At 71.0% G+C, this 18,211-nt stretch overlaps 3 protein-coding genes across 3 annotated transcripts; all 3 read left to right on the top strand.

Annotated features, from left to right (window-relative positions):
* Positions 1 to 284: 284 nt before the first annotated feature.
* Positions 285 to 4,245, top strand: OTUB1 (OTU deubiquitinase, ubiquitin aldehyde binding 1). The gene is made up of 7 exons (XM_082338860.1): positions 285 to 467; positions 1,177 to 1,238; positions 1,354 to 1,452; positions 1,663 to 1,781; positions 2,296 to 2,380; positions 2,688 to 2,882; positions 3,820 to 4,245. Exons 1-7 carry the CDS (start codon positions 410 to 412, stop codon positions 4,015 to 4,017), a joined length of 816 nt encoding a protein of 271 aa, XP_082194986.1. The 5' UTR covers positions 285 to 409; the 3' UTR covers positions 4,018 to 4,245.
* A 2,174-nt stretch (positions 4,246 to 6,419) lies between these two features.
* On the top strand, positions 6,420 to 10,876 carry FLRT1 (fibronectin leucine rich transmembrane protein 1; the record flags this gene model as incomplete). Its single annotated transcript, XM_082338864.1, has 3 exons — positions 6,420 to 6,436; positions 7,015 to 8,336; positions 10,605 to 10,876. 3 exons carry the CDS (start codon positions 6,420 to 6,422, stop codon positions 10,874 to 10,876), a joined length of 1,611 nt encoding a protein of 536 aa, XP_082194990.1.
* STIP1 (stress induced phosphoprotein 1) lies at positions 10,864 to 18,201 on the top strand. Its single transcript, XM_082338862.1, has 14 exons — positions 10,864 to 10,949; positions 12,382 to 12,591; positions 12,669 to 12,810; positions 13,165 to 13,306; positions 13,679 to 13,844; positions 15,635 to 15,761; positions 15,849 to 15,951; positions 16,044 to 16,164; positions 16,248 to 16,344; positions 16,420 to 16,544; positions 16,676 to 16,712; positions 16,849 to 16,952; positions 17,028 to 17,200; positions 17,979 to 18,201. Exons 1-14 carry the CDS (start codon positions 10,941 to 10,943, stop codon positions 18,049 to 18,051), a joined length of 1,629 nt encoding a protein of 542 aa, XP_082194988.1. The 5' UTR covers positions 10,864 to 10,940; the 3' UTR covers positions 18,052 to 18,201.
* Positions 18,202 to 18,211: the final 10 nt, after the last annotated feature.

Here is an 18,211-nt window from a genome sequence, read left to right as displayed (position 1 = left end):
CGTCTCCAGGGGCGGGGACTGTCGCTAGGGGCGGTGCCGTTTCCGTGCCGGGCCGTCTCCAGGGGCGGGGCCTGTCGCTAGGGGCGGGGCTGTTCCCGTGCTGGGCGGTCTCCAGGGGCGGGGCCTGTCGCTAGGGGCGGGGCCGTTCCCGTACCCGGCCGTCTCCAGGGGCGGGGCCTGTCGCTAGGGGCGGGGCCATTCCCCTGTCGGGTGGTCTCTGGGGGCGGGGCTCGTCAGGGGCGGGGCCTCCCGCCCACGCGGACCGTTGCTAGGGGCGGGCCAGTCCCCGGGATTGGCGGAGGCGGTTGCTGGGGCCGGGCGCCCTTCCGGCGGGGCGGTGGTTGACCCGGAAGCGCTGCTGGCGGCAGCCGGTGGCCCGGAAGCGCTGCGCGGGTCGGGGCTGCGGCGGATGATGGCGGCGGAGGAGCCTCAGCAGAAGCCGGAGTCGCTCGGCGGCGACGCTGACGGTACCGACGGGCCCTGGCCGGGACCCCCCTGCGGCCGTTCCGCCGGTTGCTCCCCTGCGTTCCCGCACCCCCCCAAGGACCCCCGGACCGGGACTCCCCAGCGCCCGACGGGGGACCCTGCGCTGCGGCCCGGTTCCCCCCCATGGGGCCCCCCATGCCCTTATAGCCCCCCCCGGCACCCCCGCGGTTCTCCGGTACCTCTCTGGGCTCCCCTAAAGCCCCCCCGTAGCACCCCAGTACCCCCATGGTCACCCCATGGCAGCTTCGTAGCACCCTCGTACCGCTATAGGGCTCCCACAGCACCCCAATGCCGCTTATAGCACCCCGGTACCCCCATAGCCCCCCCCAGCACCTCAATATCCTCTATAGCCCCCCGCAGCACCCCAGTCCCCCCCACAGGCCCCCCATACACCCCAGTACCCCTCTATAGGCCCCCTATAGAGCTCTGATACCACCATAGGCCCCCCCAGGGCCCCAGTACCACCCATAGGGTCCCTACAGCACCCCAAGACCCCTGTAGTCTCCCCCCATAGCACCCCAGTCACCCCCCCAAGAGGCATCTCCCCAGGGTCCTGCCACCAGCCACCCTTCCCCAGGACCCATTTTGGGGGTGCCCACCCCAGTCCCCCAAACCCATGGGACGGTGAAGAGGCCGGGGGGGCCCCTATGAAATTGGGACCCCCCCGAACCCCAATATCCCCCCCCAAAGGCGTGAACTGCCTGGCCTACGATGAGGCCATCATGGCGCAGCAGGACCGGATCCAGCAAGAGGTGAGAAACCCCCCGACGCCCCCCCCCCCGGCCTCCCTAGGGGGGGGGTCCCCAAACTGCTCCGCTCCCCCTTAGGGGGGGTCCCCTCAATCCTGACCCCCTCCCCGGGGTGCAGATTGCGGTGCAGAACCCGCTGGTGTCAGAGCGGCTGGAGCTGGCAGTGCTGTACAAGGAGTACGCCGAGGACGACCACATCTACCAGCAGAAGATCAAGGTAGGTGCCCGTATGGGACTGGGAGCACCTTTAAGGTACCAGTATGGGACTGGGAGCCTTTAAAGATCACTAGTTTGGCACTGGGAGCCCCTCTGGGGTGGCGCTGGGAGCCTTTAAAGGGTATCGGTATGGGACTGGGAGCTTTAATGGGCTCCACGTCCCCCGGGCTGTCCCCATGTCCCCCCCATCTGACCGTCCCCCCCCCCCCAGGACCTGCTCCAGAAGTATTCCTACATCCGGAAGACGCGGCCGGACGGGAACTGCTTCTACCGAGCCTTCGGCTTCGCCCACCTGGAGGCTCTGCTGGAGGACGGCCAGGAGCTGCAGCGGTGCGCCACAGCCGGGGACCCCCCTGAGATGCCTGGGTCCCCCCCGAGATGCCAGGGGGTCCCCCGCAAGCCCCCTGGGTCCCTCTTGGCCCCCCAGGTCCCCCACCCAGATGCCTGGGTCCCACTTGGGATGCTGAGGTCCCCCCGGGTGTGCCCCCTAAAGCCCCCTGGGTCACCCTTGCCCCCTCCCCACCCCAGGTGCCCAAGTCCCCCCCCACCCCCAGACACCTGGGTGTCCCCCCCCCTGAGCCCCCTGGGTACCTCTTGGCCCCTCCAGGTCCCCCACCCAGATGCCTGGGTCCCCCCTGGGATGCTGGGGTCCCCTCGGGTGTCCCCCCCCAAGCCCCCTGGGTCTCTCTTGGCCCCCCCAGGTCCCCTACACAGATGCCTGGGTCCCCCTCCAGATGCTGGGGTCCCCCCTGGGTGTGTCCCCAAGCCCCCTGGGTCGCCCTTGCCCCCTCCCCGCCCCGGAGGCCCGAGTTCCCCCCCAGACGCCTGGGTGTCCCCTCCCCAGGTTCAAGGAGGTCTCCGCCCGCAGCAAGGAGGAGCTGGTGGCGCAGGGCTTCACCGAGTTCACCATCGAGGACTTCCACAACACGGTGCGGACACGGGGACGTGGGGGGGGCATGGGGACACGGGGGGGACGTGGGACACAGGGACACCGGGGGACATGGCACCTGCGACCCCGTGTGTGACCACGAGGGTCCCTGTGACCCCATGAGGGTGCGTGTAACCCCGTGTATGGCCCCGTGACAGCACGTGTGACCTCATGTGTGCCCCTGTGATGGTGCATGTGACCCTGTCTGTGACCCCCCGATGGCACATGTGCCTCCGTGACAGTGCATGTAACCCCACGTGTGCCCCCCTGACGCACGTGTGCCCCCCTGACGCACGTGTGCCCGGCAGTTCATGGAGCTGATCGAGCGGGTGGAGCGCCGCGTGCCACTGCCAGAGCTGCTGGCGGCCTTCAACGAGCCCAGCACCTCCGACTACCTGGTGGTCTACCTGCGCCTGCTGACCTCCGGCTGCCTCCAGCGCCACCACCGCTTCTTCGAGCAGTTCCTGGAGGGCGGCCGCAGCATCAAGGAGTTCTGCCAGCAGGTCAGGGCCTTGCGCGGGCCACGCACCGCCTCCCAGCAGCCTCGCACGGCTCCGCTCGGTCCTCGCCTGGTCTCTTGTGGCCCTTGAGTGGCATCGTGCAGCCTTGCACGGCCTCGCACGGGTCTCGCGTCGGCTTCTGGGGCCCCTGCGTGGCTTCCCGTGGTCCTGGCGGGGTCTCTTTTGTGGCGTCTTGCAGCTTCGTATGGCTTTGCACGGATTTGCACGGCCTCGCGCAGGTCTCGCCCAGGCCTCGTGCCACCTCCCGGCACCCTCGCGCAGCTCTGTGTGGTCCTTGCGGGGTCTCCTGTGGCCTTTACGTGGTGTCTCGCAGCCTTGTGCAAACTTGCACGGCCTCAAACTGCCCTTGCACGGTCTCGCGTCACATCCCAGGGCCCCCGGATGGCATCACGCAGCCTTGCGTGGCTTTGCGTGGCCTCACACGAGCCTCGTGCAGACTCGCGCTGCCCGTGCGTGGGTCTCGGGCCAGCTCCCGGCGCGCTCACGCAGCTTCAGGTGGTCCTCGCGTGGTCTCTTGCGGCCCTTCTGCGACACCACGCAGCCTTGCACGGCCTCCGATGGCCCTTGCGTGGTCTTGCACGATCTCACGCTGCCCTTGCACGGCTTCGTACGGCTTCTGATGGCCTTTGCGCAGCTTCACGCAGCCTCTAGCGGCCCTTGCGCAGCCATCCCGCAGATTTACACGGCCTTGCACAGCTTCGCACTGCCCTTGCGTGGCCTTTTACAGCCTTGCACGGCTTTGCACGGCCTCCCACGGCCCTAGCATGCCCTCTGATCCTCCGTGCACGTCCCTCCCGCAGCTTTGCCCAGCCTCGCACGGCTTTGCGCGCCCTTGCACGGCCTCCAAGTGCCCTCGCCTGCCCCCGGTGCCCTCTCGTGCCCCTCGCGCAGCCCCCCTGACTCCCGTTTCCCCTTACAGGAGGTAGAACCCATGTGCAAGGAGAGCGACCACATCCACATCATCGCCCTCGCACGAGCCTTGCACGTCTCCATCCTGGTGGAATACATGGACCGGGGGGAGGGCGGCGCCACCAACCCCCACGTCTTCCCCGAGGGCTCCCAGCCCCGCGTCTGCCTCCTCTACCGTCCCGGCCACTACGACATCCTCTACAAGTGAGCTCTCGCCTCGCACGAGACCTCGCACGAGGCCGGCGGCGCCTCGCACGGGCCCGGTGCAGCTCCCCGAGGTCGCGCCGGGGCTTCGCGCGGGGCCTCACGCAGCCTCGTGCAGCCTCGCGTGGCCTCACGCAGCCTCGTGCAGCCCTGGCACGGGCCTCACACGGACCCTGTGGGCCCTTGTGCGGCCTCGCACGAGCCCCCCCTCCGCCCCCCCCAATAAAGATGCGGCCCCACTCCCTGTGCGCGTTTATTTGGGGGGGTGGGGGGGATGCAGACGTTTGGGTCTTGGGGGACTCGGGGAGGGGGAGATGGGGCGGGGAGGGGCAGGGGGGCACTTGGGACCCCCTGAGGGGTGGTTGGGGCCCAAGGAGGGGCAGTATGGGGGGGGGGGGGGCAGTTGGGACCCCCCCATGGGGCAGTTGGGGCCTGGGGAGGGGCGGTATGGGACCGGGGAGGGTACTTGGGACCCCCAAGGGGCAGTTGGGGGGGTAAATGGGGGTGGGGGGGCACCCGGGGGGCATGGGTCACTCGGGACACCCCCAGGGGACAGGGGGGCAACAGCCCAGGGCCTCATCCTGCCCCAAGAGACTGTGGAGCACAACCCACTCCTGCCACGCGCGCGTGCGACACGTTGTCGGACCCCCCAGGACCCCAAACCGGCCCTGGAGACCCCCAAATTCCCCCTGCCCCCCCCCCCCTTGCTGAAGTCACTCGCAGGGACCCGCAGGGGTGGGTGGGGCAGACTGAGACCCCTCGTGTGAGGGGGTCCTTGTGCAAGGGGTGTCCTCGTGCAAGCCCTGTCCCCGTGAGAGGCCGCCCCTGTGCGCAGCACGCCGTGGGGCACCAGGGTCCCCCCGTGCCCCTCGACCTCCCCGTGCCGCAGCAGCCCCGTGCCCCCCGCGGCGGCCTGTGCCAGCCTTCGTGCAAACGCTCGTGCGAGCTCTTGTGCGAGGCCCCGGCGATGCCACATGTGCGACCCCCCGCAGGGACCGGGGGGGCCCAGGCGCTCGGGGGGGGGGCCGGCGGCCGGGGGGGAGGGGGCTCTCGGCCCCGGCCTCCCTCCGGATTTACCCCCCCCCGGCCCCCCCGGGCCCCGCGCACCGGGAGGCGGCGCTGCCCCCCCCCCCTCCGCCGCCTTCCCACGCCCGCAGCCGCCGCCGCCAGCACCGGGCCCGACCGCGCCGCCGGTACCGACCCCGGTAAGGGCCCCCCTCCGCCCTCGGCCCACCCCCGCCCCCCCGGCACCCCGCAAAAGCCCCCCCCATCCCCCCCCCCCCCCCGCATCCCCGTCCCCGCCCCCCCCCCGCCGCCCCGGTACCCAGGGATGCTCCAGCCCGCGGGAGGGACCCGGACGGCCGGGAGCTGGGCCCATCCCCCCTCCCGGTGCCACCGGAGCGACCCCCCCCCTCCATGAGACCCCCCCCAAATCCCCCTGACCCCCCCGGAGCCCCCCGAAACCGCCTTCAACCCCCCCCCCCCCCCCCCCCCGTACCGGGATGCTCCAGCCGGGGGGAGGGGCCCAGGCGTCCGGGACGGGGGGAGGGGAAGGGAACCAGGCGTCCGGGGACCTGACCCCCCCATGAGACCCCCCCTGGCCCCCCCAATCCCTCCCGCCCCGCCCCGCAGCCCCCCAAACCCCCCCGGTACCCAGGGATGCTCCAGCCGGGGGGAGGGACCCGGGCGGCCGGGGGGGACCCAGGCGTGCAGGGAAGCGACCCCCCCCTCCATGAGACCCCCTCCCGGGCCCCCCAAAACCTCTCTGCCCCCCCCAGCCCCTCCCGGAGCCCCCCAAATCCTCCCACCACCACCCCCCCCCAGCACCCAGGGATGCTCCGGCCCGGGGAGGGGCCCGGGCGTCGGGGCGATGGGGGGGGCAAATGGGGGGGGGGGGTAAATGGGGGGGGCAAATGGGGGGGGGCTGAGCTGGGGGGGGCAAATGGGGGGTAAATGGAGGGGTAAATGGGGGGGGCTGAGCTGGGGGGGTAAATGGGGGGGTAAATGAGCTGGGGTGGGTAAATAGGGGGGGCTGAGCTGGGGGGGGTAAATGGGGGGGGCTGAGCTGGGGGGGCATCACCCGGAGGCCTGGGTCCCCTCCTGGGGACGGGTCACGTGACTCCTCGTGCGAGGCCCTCGTGCGAGGCCGGGGCTGATGCAAGGGCGACCCTGGGGCACGAGGGGCCCCTAACGAGCTGCCGCTAATTAGGGGCGGTTCGTTAGTAGCGCTGGTAATCAGCACCCAGGGGAGGGGAGGGCAGGGGCCCAGACGCCTGGGTCCTGGCGGGCGTCGCACGAGGGCGTCACACGAGGACGGGGGTCGCACGAGGGCGTGCGCCACACGAGGACCCCCCCCCGCTCACCACCCCCTCCCCCCACAGCGGCCCCCCCGGCGGGGGGGGGGCCATGGAGCACCGCAGCCGGTAGCAGCGGCCTCGCACCAGGACCCCGTCGCACCAGGACCTCTCGCACAAGGACCGGGGACCCTCGCAGCGGGCGGAGGACCCAGGTAGGGCCCCGCCCCCACCACGCCCGGGCGCCCGGGTCCCTGGGGGGGGGCTGGGGGGTCCCTACCCTATAGATAGTGGGGGGGGTCCCTACCCTACAGATAGTGGGGGGGGTCCCCCTACCCTATAGATAGTGGGGGGCGTCCCCTACCCTATAGATAGTGGGGGGTCCCCCTACCCTATAGATGGGGGGGGGGGTCCCTACCCTACAGATAGCGGGGGGTACCATGCCCAGACCCCTGGGTCCCCCACAGTGGGGGGAGGCTGGAGGGTGCTGGGGGGTCCCTGCCCCATGCACGGGGTCCCTGGGGGGTGCAGCACCCAGACGCCTGAGTCCCTGCCCCCCCCGCTTTCCCTCCCACCCCCCAGCAGGACCCCCCCTCCCCCCATGGCCCCCCCCTCCCCCCCCTCCTCCCCCTCCTCCTCCTCCTCCCCCTCCCTCCCCCCACCTGGGCCCTGACGGCCTTCGCCCTGGCCGCCCGGCGGGGGGGGAGCCCCCCCCCTTTCCCCTCCGCGCTCCTGACCGCCGTCACCGCCATCGCCGTCGTCACCGTCACCGCCGCCGCCTGTCCCACCGTCTGCCGCTGCGCCGGGGGCCGCGTCTACTGCAATGACCGGGGACTGACGGCCGTTCCCGAGGGTCTCCCCCCCGGCGCTACCACCCTCTTCCTCCAAAACAACCGGATCGGCGACGCCGGCATCCCGGCACGTTTGGGCCACTTATCGGCGTTGAAAGTTTTATATCTCTACGCCAACGCCTTGGAGCAGTTGCCGGCGTATTTGCCGCCGGCGCTGCGGGAGCTGCACCTCCAGGAGAATAACGTCCGCGGGCTCTGCCGACGGGCGCTGGCGCGAGCGCCGCTGCTGGAGCGCCTGCACCTGGACGACAACTCCGTCTCGGCCGCCGGCATCGAAGAAGACGCCTTTGCCGAAAATCGCCGCTTGCGGTTACTGTTCCTATCCCGGAACCACCTCAGCAGCGTCCCGCCGGGGTTACCGCCGGCGCTGGAGGAGCTGCGGTTGGACGACAACCGGATTCACACCATCCCCCTCCGTGCCTTCGAGGGTCTGCCGGCGCTTCGGCGCTTGGTGCTGGACGGGAACCTGTTGGCCAACCAGCGGATGGCGGACGACACCTTCAGCCGCTTGGTCAACCTCAGCGAGCTCTCGTTAGGGCGGAACGCGTTAGCGGCGCCGCCGGCCAACCTCCCCCGCGCCCGCCTTCGCCGCCTGTCCCTGGCCGCCAACGCCATCAGCCACGTCCCCGCCGGCGCCCTGGCGCGGATGCGGTCGCTGGAGCGGCTGGATCTGTCGGACAACAACCTGACGACGCTGCCGCGGGGGCTGTTCGACGACCTGGGGAGCCTGAGCCACCTGGGGCTGCGGAACAACCCCTGGTTCTGCGGCTGCAACCTGGCCTGGCTGCGGGACTGGCTGCGCCGGCGGGCGCCGCGGGGGCTGGAGGTCAAGGGGCTGCTGTGCCAGGCGCCGGCGCGGCTGCGGGGGCTGGCGGTGGGGGAGCTGAGGGGGGAGATGGATGCTTGCGATCCCCCCGCCGCGCCGGGCGCCGCCGCGGCCTCGCCCGGCGTTGTGGCGGCCTCGCCGGGCGTCATGGCGGCGTCGCCCGGCATCATGGCGGCGGCACCGGGCACCGCGGCGGCGGCGGCACCGGGGGTCCCAGCGTCGACGGGCGGCCTGTGGGTGCAGGCGGCACCGGGGGGGTCTCTGAGGGTCCGGTGGCCCCCGGCCCCCGCCGGCGCATCCTTGCGGCTGAGTTGGCTGCGGCCGGGGGGGGGGAGCGGTGACGGAGACGCTGGTGCGGGGGGAGCGGGGGGAGTACGTGGTGACGGCCCTACAGCCGCGCGCCGCGTACCGCGTCTGTCTGTCTGCCCTCGACCCCCCCGGCGCCGCCAGCCCCCCGCTCTGCGCCCAGGCCCGTGCTGGCGGCGAGACCCCCGCCGCGTCGCCGGGACCCCCCTCCGCCGAGGGACGCCCCCCCCCGCGCTACCCCCGGCGGCGGCGGCGGGGGGGGCGGCGGCGGCGGCGGCTGGGGTGGTCCTGGGGGTCCTGGGGGGGTGGTGGCGGAGGAGGAGGCGGGGGGGTGGGGGGGCTCCCCCCCCGCCCCCCAAGATTGGCGGGGGGGGGCTGCCCCTGCGGCCCCTGCGGCCCCCCGAGGAGGGCGGCATCCGCACCGTCTTCCCCCCCCCCGCCCCCGCTGCCGCCCCCCCCGCCCCCCCCCGCTGCCCCCCCCCCGGCGCCCGGGGGTACCGGGGGGGGCGGGTGCCCCGCGGCGGGGGAGCGGGGTCCTGAGGGCGGGGGGGCTCTTTCTGGGACCCCCCCTGTGCGGAGGACCGACCCCCGGGGACACGGCGGGGGGGACCCCCCCCGCTTTGAGGACATTTGGGGGGCTCCCCCTGGGGTTTTGGGGAGGAGGGGTCCCCCTGCCCCTCCCCCACCTCCCTTTTTGGGGCATTCTGGCTTTTTTTAAGGTGTCTTTTCGGCGCCGCTGCTTTTTGGGGGGAGAAACGGCGGGTTTGGGGGCGAGGAGCCCGGCGCCAGGACCCCCCCAACGCCTGCGACCCCCGGGAGGACCCCGGCGCCCGGACCTGGACGAGGGACCCTGGGGGGGGGGGGGCCCCGGCGTTGGGGGGGCCCAGCCCCCCCCCCCGCGCCCACCGAAGTGCCCCCCTCCCCCCGCGAGGTGCCTTCACCCCTCCCCCCGCCCCCCGCCGTGGGAATGGGGGGAAAAGGACCAAAATCAGGAAAAAGCGACCCCAAAGGGCCGAGGGGCGCCCTCCCCCCAATAAACCCAGCGGCTCCTTTTCCTGCCGGCGCCTCCTTCCCGGCCGCCCGCGACCCCTGCGCGTGCACACGCGTGTGCAAGGGGGGCCGCACGCGTGAGCGACAGGGGGGTGCACACGTGTGTGCAAGGGGGGCCGCACGCGTGAGCGACGGGGGGTGCACACACGCGTGTGCAAGGGGGGCCGCACGCGTGAGCGACGGGGGATGCACACGCGTGTGTGCAAGGGGGGGCCGCACGCGTGAGCGATGGGGGGTGCACACGCGTGTGCAAGGGGGGGGCCGCACGCGTGAGCGACGGGGGGTGCACATGCATGTGCAAGGGGGGGCCGCACGCGTGAGCGACGGGGGGTGCACATGCGTGTGCAAGGGGGGCCGCACGCGTGAGCGACGGGGGGGTGCACACATGCGTGTGCAAGGGGGGCCGCACGCGTGAGCGACGGGGGGTGCACACGCGTGTGCAAGGGGGGCCGCACGCGTGAGCGACGGGGGGTGCACACGCGTGTGCAAGGGGGGCCGCACGCGTGAGCGACGGGGGATGCACACGCGTGTGCAAGGGGGGCCGCACGCGTGAGCGACGGGGGGTGCACACGCGTGTGCAAGGGGGGCCGCACGCGTGAGCGACGGGGGGGTGCACACACGCGTGTGCAAGGGGGGCCGCACGCGTGAGCGACGGGGGGGGTGCACACACGCGTGTGCAAGGGGGGGCCGCACGCGTGAGCGACGGGGGGGTGCACACACGCGTGTGCAAGGGGGGGCCGCACGCGTGAGCGACGGGGGGGGTGCACACACGCGTGTGCAAGGGGGGCCGCACGCGTGAGCGACGGGGGGGGTGCACACGCGTGTGCAATGGCGGGGGGCACACGCGTGTGCGAGGGCCCTGCCGCGCTGGGCCCCTCCCCCGCACCCCCACGGGATGGGCGGGGGCCACGCGGGGGGTGCACGAGGCCTGCACGAGGGCGGGGGGGGCGGAGGGGGTCACATGGGGGTCGCGGGAAGGTCAGGGGAGGGGGAGGGGTCGCACCGGGGGTCGCACCGAGGTCACACGTTTCCCCCCCCCCCCCCGGCCCCTCCCTCCATCGGGGCGGCCTGGGGGTCTCCGTGCACGCCCCGCCCCTTCGGTGCAAGCCCCTCCCCTTCGATGCAAGCCCCGCCCCCTTAGCGTAAGCCCCGCCCCTCGCCTACCGGGCAGACACGTGTGGCAGCGAGGCCTCCGCGCCGCCAGGCGGCGCACTCCCGCCCGCGTCCCCGTCCGCCCCCCCCCCGTGATTGGCACTGTGCGCAGCCAATGGAAGAGGTGGAAAATTCCAGAAGGGAGAGAGGGGCCCCGCCAATGGGCGGCCAGCGCCGGCCGTGGCGGCCAATCGGCGCGCGGGGGTGGGCTCTGCCGCCGGCTTCCGCCGGGGAGGCGGGGCTGGAGGGAGGCGGGCACCGCTTATCCCGTCGGCCAATGGAAAGGCGGCGCCGCAGCCGGCGACCAATGGAAGTGCGCGCGGGGGCGGTCGGGCGGGGCCGGCGGCCAATGGGGCGCGGGTGGGCGGGGCGCGAGGCTTCTAGCAGCTTCCAGAAGGCGGCGCGTTAGCGGCGGGAGCGGAGCGGAGCGGGGCCGGACCGGGCCGCCATGGAGGAGGTGGGCGGGGGCCTGGGGGTCCCGGGGGGAAGCGGAGAGGGGCCGGGGGGGCCCCGAGGGGGCTCGGGGTCCCGGGATCTCGGAGCGGGGCTGGGGGGGGGTCGGGGAGGCCCTGAGGGGGGGACCCTGAGAGGGGATCGGGAGGCTCCTGAGGGGAGTTGGGGTCCCGGAGCGGGGCGGGGGGGCCCTGAGAGGGGATCGGGGGGTTCCTGAGGGGAGTTGGGGGTCCCGGAGCGGGGCGGGGGGGACCCTGAGAGGGGATCGGGAGGCTCCTGAGGGGAGTTGGGGTCCCGGAGCGGGGCGGGGGGACCCTGAGAGGGGATCGGGGGGTTCCTGAGGGGGGTCGGGGTCCCGGAGCGGGGCGGGGGGGGCCCTGAGAGGGGATCGGGGGGTTCCTGAGGGGAGTTGGAGTCCTGGAGCGGGGCGGGGGGGCCCTGAGAGGGGATCGGGAGGCTCCTGAGGGGAGTTGGGGGTCCTGGAGCGGGGCGGGGGGGGGCCCTGAGAGGGGATCGGGGGGTTCCTGAGGGGGGTCGGGGTCCCGGAGCGGGGCGGGGGGGCCCTGAGAGGGGATCGGAGGGTTTCCTGAGGGGTTCCGCGTGGTTTTGAGGGGCCTGGGAGTCTCTGAGGGGTCGGGGGGCCCAGTGGTGTCTTGGGGAGCCCTGAGGGGGTTTGGGGTCCCGGAGCGGGGCTGGGGGGGCCTTGAGGGGGATTGGGGCCCCCTTCATTTTCCTCACGTCCTTCTCGTCATCCTGCCCCCCCCCTTTTTTTCTTCTCTGGCCCCTCCTCTTCCTCACCCCCCTCCGTGCCCCCCACCCTCCTTTTCTTCGCACCTTCCTCCCTCTTGTGCTCGTTCACTTTCCTTCTCCTTGTGCCTCCTTCCCTCCTTGCATCCCCTCATCCTCTTGCCTTCCTCATGCCTCTCGTGCTCCTCATCTTCCTCGCACCCTCCTCCTGACTTCCCATGCTCGTGCCCCTCCTCCTCATGGCCTGCCACCTTTTTCATCCTCTTCCTCATGCTCCTTCGTGTTTTCCACGCATCCCTCCTCTCTTCCTCACATCTTCTTTCCTCCTCTTGCCCCCCCGCCTTCTCCTCCTCTCCATTGCACCTTCCTCCTCCTCGTGGTCTCCTTTTTCCCACCTTTCTCCCTTCCTCTTCCTCACCCCCTCTCCTCCACCTCGTCGCCCCTGCCTTCTTCATGCCCCTTCTCTTCCTCACACCCCGTCCTCCTCCTCGTGCCTCCCGTTCCTCGCACCTTTCTCCTCCTTGTGCGCCTTCATCTTCCTCGTGGCTCTTCCTCTCCCTCACACCTTCCTTATGCACACGCCCCTCCTCTTCTTCACGCCTTCCTCCTCCTTGTGGCCCTTCGTCTTCCTCTCACCTTTCCCCCCTCCCCTTCCTCGCCCTCTCCTCCTCCTCCTCCCCGCCCCACAGGCACAGGAGCTGAAGGAGCGGGGGAACCGGGCGCTGGCGGCGGGGGACGTGGCGGGGGCCCTGCGCCATTACACGGCCGCCATCGCCCTGGACGGCCACAACCACGTCCTCTTCAGCAACCGCTCGGCTGCCTACGCCCGTCAGGGCGACTACGCCCGCGCCCTGGCCGACGCCTGCCGCACCCTGGAGCTGCGCCCCGACTGGGCCAAGGTGGGTGGGGGAGCACCCACGGGCGCCCTGTGCCGCGTGGGCGGCGGGGGGCTCACCTTGCGTCCCCCCGAACCCAGGGGTACTCGCGCAAGGCGGCGGCGCTGGAGTTCCTGCATCGCTTCGAGGAGGCCAAGGCGGCTTACGAGGAGGGGCTGAAGCACGAACCGGGCAACGCGCAGCTGAAGGAGGGGCTGAGGGGGGTGGAGGCACGACTGGCCGGTACGGGGCAGGATTTGGGGGGCTGCGGGGCCAGGGAGGGGGGGCCTGGGAAAGAGGGGGCTGGAAGGGCTGAGTGGGGTGGATGCCCAGCTGGTGGGGGTGCTTGGGGGTCCCAGGGGGGACCGGGGGGGGAGCCTGACAGATTTTGGGGTCCCAGGGAAGGGGTTTCGGGTCCCTGAGAGGTTTTAGGGGGCTCCGAGGAGGTTTGGGGTCTCCCTGGGAGGGGGTGCGGAGAGGTTTTGGGGTGCCAGAATGGGGCTGGGGTGGTTCCTGAGAGGGTCTGGGGTCCCTGAGGAGGGTACAAGGGGGTTCGGGGGGGTCCCTGACGCCCCCCCCGTGCCTCCTATCCCCCAGAGCGGAAGCTGCTGAACCCCTTCAGCGTGCCAGACCTGTACGGGCGGCTGGAGGCAGACCCCCGAACCCGGGCGCTGCTGGGGGACCCCGAGTACCGGCAGCTGCTGGAGCAGCTGCGCAGCCACCCGGCCCAGCTGGGCACGTCAGTGTGGGGGCTTTGGGGCAGGTTTTGGGGTGCTGGGGGGCATTGGGACAGGAGTGGGGGGGGGTAGGGCTCATTTTGGGGTGCTGGGGGCATTATTGCCAGGGCTGGGGGGTTTAGGGGTGGGCTTTGAGGTGCTGTGGGGGATCTGGGGGTGCTAGGAGGGCTATAAGGCAGGGCTGGGGGGGTTCAGGGCAGTTTTTGGGGTGCTGGGGGGGCTTCACCCCAACTCTTTGTGTGCTGGGGTGGCTTAGGGCCAGTTTTGGGGTGCTGGGGGATGTTGGGGCGAGTGTGGGGACACCAAGTCCCTCTGGGGGGGGTTGGGGTGCAGATTTTGGGGCGCAGCCCCCCAATCCCCGCCTGTCCCCCCAGGAAGCTGCAGGACCCCCGGGTGATGACGACCCTGAGCGTGCTGCTGGGGGTGGACCTGAGCGGGGCCGAAGAAGAGGAGGAGGCCCCTTCCCCACCCCCCCCGCCCCCTCCCCAGCCCCCTGCCCAGCCCCCCCCGCCCGAGGAGCTCCCCGAAAACAAGAAGGAGGTGAGAGGGGGGTCCCCCAGAACCCAGGGGGGGTTGGGGAGGCGTTTTGGGGTGACCGGACCCCCAAACCCCGGGCGCAGTGGGAGAAGGAGCTGGGCAGCGCTGCCTGCCAGGGGAAGGAGTTACGGGGGCGCGTGGTGGCCCGGCTGCCTGGGGTCTCGGGGGGCCGGGGCACTCGGGGACGCGTTTGCCTCGCTCTTCGCCGGTGAGCGCTCGGGGCCCCGCGTCCCGGTCGCAGAGCGTGAGGGCAGGGACGGGGAGGGCAAAGAACTGCCCGCTGCAGGAGGAGGTCAGGTTCAGGACCATCGGAGGACCCCGAAGGTGCACGCGTCCGTGGGTCCCGAGGGAAGCGGCAGATAAAGCTGCTAAGCCACTGTCTGGCGTATTTGAGAAGTCGTGGCGGACCAGCGAAGCTCCCGCTGACTGGAAAAGGGGAAACGTAACCCCCATTTTTAAGAAGGGGAAAAAGGAGGAGCCGGGGAAGTACAGGCCAGTCAGCCTCGCTTCTGTGCCGGGAAGATCACGGAGCAGATCCTCCTGGAAACTGTGCTGAGGCACGTGGAAACCAAGGAGGCGATGGGTGACGGCCAGCGTGGCTTCACTAAGGGCAACTTGGGCCTGACAAATTTGGTGGCCGCCTACGACGGGACTACAGCGTTGGTGGGTAAGGAAAGAGCGACTGATGTCTTCTACCCGGAGCTGCGCGAAGCATCGGACACTGTCCCGCACGACACCCTCGTCTCTAAACTGGGGAGACAGGGATTCGACAGCTGGGCTGCTCGGTGGGCGAGGAACCGGCTGGATGGTCGCAGGCGGGGATTGGCGGTCAGTGGCTCGATGCCCAAGTGGAGATCGGCGAGGAGCGGCGTTCCTCGGCTTGGTACGGCGACCGGCGCTGTTTAACAGCTCTGTCGGCGACGCAGACGGCGGGATTGAGCACGTTTGCCGACGACGCCAAGCTGCGTGGCGCGGTCGACGCGCGGGAGGGCAGGGCCGCCGCCCAGAGGGACCTCGGCAGGCCGGAGGGGTGAGCCCCTGCGAACCTCCTGGAGCCCGACAAGGCCGAGCGCGAGGTGCTGCACGCGGGCCGGGGCAACCCCGCGCACAAACACGGGCTGGGCCGAGAACGGGTTGGAGCAGCCCCGAGGAGGAGGAGGACTTGGGGGCCTTGGTTGATGAGAAGCTCGATGTGACCTGGGCATGCGTGCTCCCAGCCCAGAAAGCCACCCGAATCCTGGGCTGCGTCAGAAGCGGCGTGGCCAGCGGGGCGAGGGAGGGGATTCTCCCCCTCTGCTCCCTTCTCATGAGACCCCACCTGGAGCCCTGCCTCCAGCTCCGGGGCCCCCGGCGTAGGGACACGGACCTGTCGGAGCGGGGCCAGAGGCCACGAAGACGCCGAGGGGCTGGAGCCCCTCTGTGCGGGGGCAGGCTGAGCGCTGGGGTGTCCAGCCTGGGGAAGAGAAGACGGCGGGGAGGCCTCACGGCAGCCTTCCAGTCCGGAGGGGGCCTGCGGGAAAGCGGGAGGGGACTTTACAAGGGAGCAGAGCAGTGGGACAGGGGACGGCCGCAGACGGGAAGAGGGCGGATTTAGATCGGACACAAGGAAGAAATCCTTCATTGTGAGGGTGGTGAGGTGCGGGAAGGGGCTGCCTGGAGAAGCTGCGGATGCCTCATCCCTGGAAGTGTTTCTGTGACTCCGTAGGGCAGGTTTTGGGGTGCTGGGGGGGTTCCGGGCAGGTTTTGGAGTGCCGGAGGGGATTTTGGGGTGACCCGTCCCCCCCCAACCCCAGGCGCAGCGGGAGAAGGAGCTGGGCAATGCTGCCTACAAGCGGAAGGAGTTCCCCACTGCCCTGGCTCACTACACCCGCGCCGAGGAGCTGGACCCCACCAACATGACCTACGTCACCAACCAGGCAGGCGAGTGCCCCCCAAAATCCCCTGATCCCCCCAAATCCTCCGAGCCCCCCCAAATCCTCCTGAACCCCGTTTCCCCCTTCCCTACAGCCGTCTACTTCGAGACAGGCGACTACAACCGCTGCAGAGAGCTGTGTGAAAAAGCCATTGAGGTGGGGCGGGAGAACCGGGAGGACTACAGGCAGATCGCTAAGTGAGTACAGGGGGATTTGGGGGCTGAAAAAGGGGGGTACACCCCCCAGCACCCCCAAATCTCCCCCCATACCCCAAAATTCACCCCCACAGGGCGTACGCTCGCATCGGGAACTCGTATCTGCGGGAGGAGCGGTACAAAGACGCCGTGAACTTCTACAATAAGTCGTTAGCTGAGCATCGCACGCCTGACGTGCTCAAGAAGTGTCAGCAGGTGACTTGGGGGGGCTTGGGGGGGGTCAAAAAAGGGGGTGCAGTCCCCCTGGACCCCCCCGAACCCCAAATTTGGTGCTACAGGCAGAGAAGATCTTAAAAGAGCAGGAGCGGTTGGCGTACATCGACCCCGACCTGGCACTGGAGGAGAAGAATAAAGGCAACGAGTGTTTTCAGAGAGGTAAGGGGGGGTCTTGGGGGGGGTGAAGGGGCCCCCCCAAATCCTCGGTGACCCCCCGCTGTCGCGGCCCCCCAGGGGATTACCCCCAGGCCATGAAGCACTACAGCGAGGCCATTCGCCGCAACCCCAACGAGGCTCGGCTCTACAGCAACCGCGCCGCCTGCTACACCAAGCTGCTCGAGTTCCCTCTGGCCCTCAAGGTTTGGGGGGGTCCTGGGGGGCTGGTTTGGGGGTGCAGGGTCGGCTGGGGGTCCTGGGGGGCTGGTTTGGGGGTGCAGGGGGCTGCTTTGGGGGTTCTGGGGTGCCTCTGACCCCCCGCTCTCCCCCCCAGGACTGCGAGGAGTGCATCCGCCTGGAGCCCTCCTTCAGTGAGTGCGCGGGGCTGGGTTTGGGGTGGCCCCCCCTTCCTCTGCCTGTACCCCTTCCTCCTCCTCCTCTGCCTGTACCCCTTCCTCCTCCTCCATACCCCCTCTCCTCCTCCCCTGCCCGTCCCTCTGCCCACAGTCAAGGGCTACACCCGGAAGGCGGCGGCGCTGGAGGCCATGAAGGATTACAGCAAAGCCATGGACGTCTACCAGCGCGCCCTTGACCTCGACGCCTCCTGTAAGGTGAGGCTGAAGCCCCCCCGCCCCCCCGCTGGCCCCCGCCGCCCCCGCTGACCCCCTGCGGCCCTGTCTCCCCAGGAGGCGGCGGAGGGCTACCAGCGCTGCCTGTTGGCGCAGTACAACCGGCAGGACACCCCCGAGGAGGTGAAGCGCCGCGCCATGGCTGACCCCGAGGTGCAGCAGATCATGAGCGACCCCGCCATGCGCCTCATCCTCGAGCAGATGCAGAAGGACCCCCAGGCCCTCAGCGAGTGAGTGTCCCCGAGGTGTCCCTGGGGGTCCCCGAGGCGTCGCGGAGCGTTATCCGCCGCTCTGTGGCGCCCGCCGAGTCTTCGAGGGGACGCCCAGGCCCCTCCTGGAGCCAGCAGGGGCTCCTCAGGGTGTCACCAGCTGTCCCGGAGGTGTCACTGGGGGTCCCCAGGTGTCCCCGAGGTGTTAGGGGGGTCATCGGCCACCCCACGGCGCTCAGAGCCTTTATGGGGACACCCGGAGCCCTCCTGGAGCTGGTGAGGGGTCCCTGAGGTGCCACCGACTGTCCCCGAGGTGTCACGAAGTGTCCCCAAGGTGTTACGGGGTGTTATTGGCCGCCCCGTGGCACTCGCCAAGTCTTCAGGGGGACACCCGGAGCTGGCAGGGGGGTCCCCAGCACCTCCCCGGGGTGGCACCGGCTGCCCCACAGCGCTCACCGAGTCTTCACGGGGACACCCGGCGCCCTCCCGCAGCTGGCGGGGGGTCCCCGACATGTCACGGGGTCTCCCAAAAATGTCAGAGCGTGTCCCTGAACTGTCGTGGGCAGTCAGGAGGTGACATCCCCCGGCACGGGTGTCCGTGACGTGGCACGGGGTGTCCCCAACACCTCATCGGGTGTCAGAGGAGCCTGTCCCCCATACATCAGAGGTGTCACGGGGTGACACCAACGTGTGACAGGGTGTCTCTGCTGTGTCGGGGGTAGCAGGGGCTGCCTCGGGCCGCCCCCCCCCTGCAGCCGCGGGGGTCCCCGTCCCCGCTGACCCCCCTGTCCCCCACCAGGCACTTGAAGAACCCCGTCATCGCCCAGAAGATCCAGAAGCTGATGGACGTGGGGCTGATCGCCATCCGGTGACGTCTCCCCCGTGTCCCCCCCGGGGACCCCCCGACCCCCCGGGGACGCGGCTGTGGGGGGTCCCGGGGGGGCCGGGGGTGCTGCCCCTCCCACCCCCCGTCTTGTGTCGGTTGTGGGGCGCCGCAACCCCTAATAAAGAGCGGAGCAGTTGCCAGGCCCG

The sequence above is a fragment of the Platalea leucorodia genome (assembly GCF_965183815.1).
Source record: "Platalea leucorodia genome assembly, contig: HAP1_HAP1_SCAFFOLD_293, whole genome shotgun sequence".
NCBI lineage: Eukaryota > Metazoa > Chordata > Aves > Pelecaniformes > Threskiornithidae > Platalea > Platalea leucorodia.
The sequence above is the reverse complement of the archived record's forward strand: the minus strand, read 5'-3'. Positions and strand labels throughout refer to the sequence as shown.

Bases quoted from the DNA above. Each gene is read 5' to 3' on its own strand.
- OTUB1 (XM_082338860.1), top strand. From the start codon at position 410: ATGATGGCGGCGGAGGAGCCTCAGCAGAAGCCGGAGTCGCTCGGCGGC. The intron at 468-1,176 runs GTACCGACGGGC...CCCCCCCCAAAG, and splicing joins GCTCGGCGGCGACGCTGACG to GCGTGAACTGCCTGGCCTAC. The intron at 1,782-2,295 runs GTGCGCCACAGC...TCCCCTCCCCAG, and splicing joins GACGGCCAGGAGCTGCAGCG to GTTCAAGGAGGTCTCCGCCC.
- STIP1 (XM_082338862.1), top strand. The intron at 15,952-16,043 runs GTGAGTACAGGG...TCACCCCCACAG, and splicing joins GACTACAGGCAGATCGCTAA to GGCGTACGCTCGCATCGGGA. The intron at 16,545-16,675 runs GTTTGGGGGGGT...TCTCCCCCCCAG, and splicing joins AGTTCCCTCTGGCCCTCAAG to GACTGCGAGGAGTGCATCCG.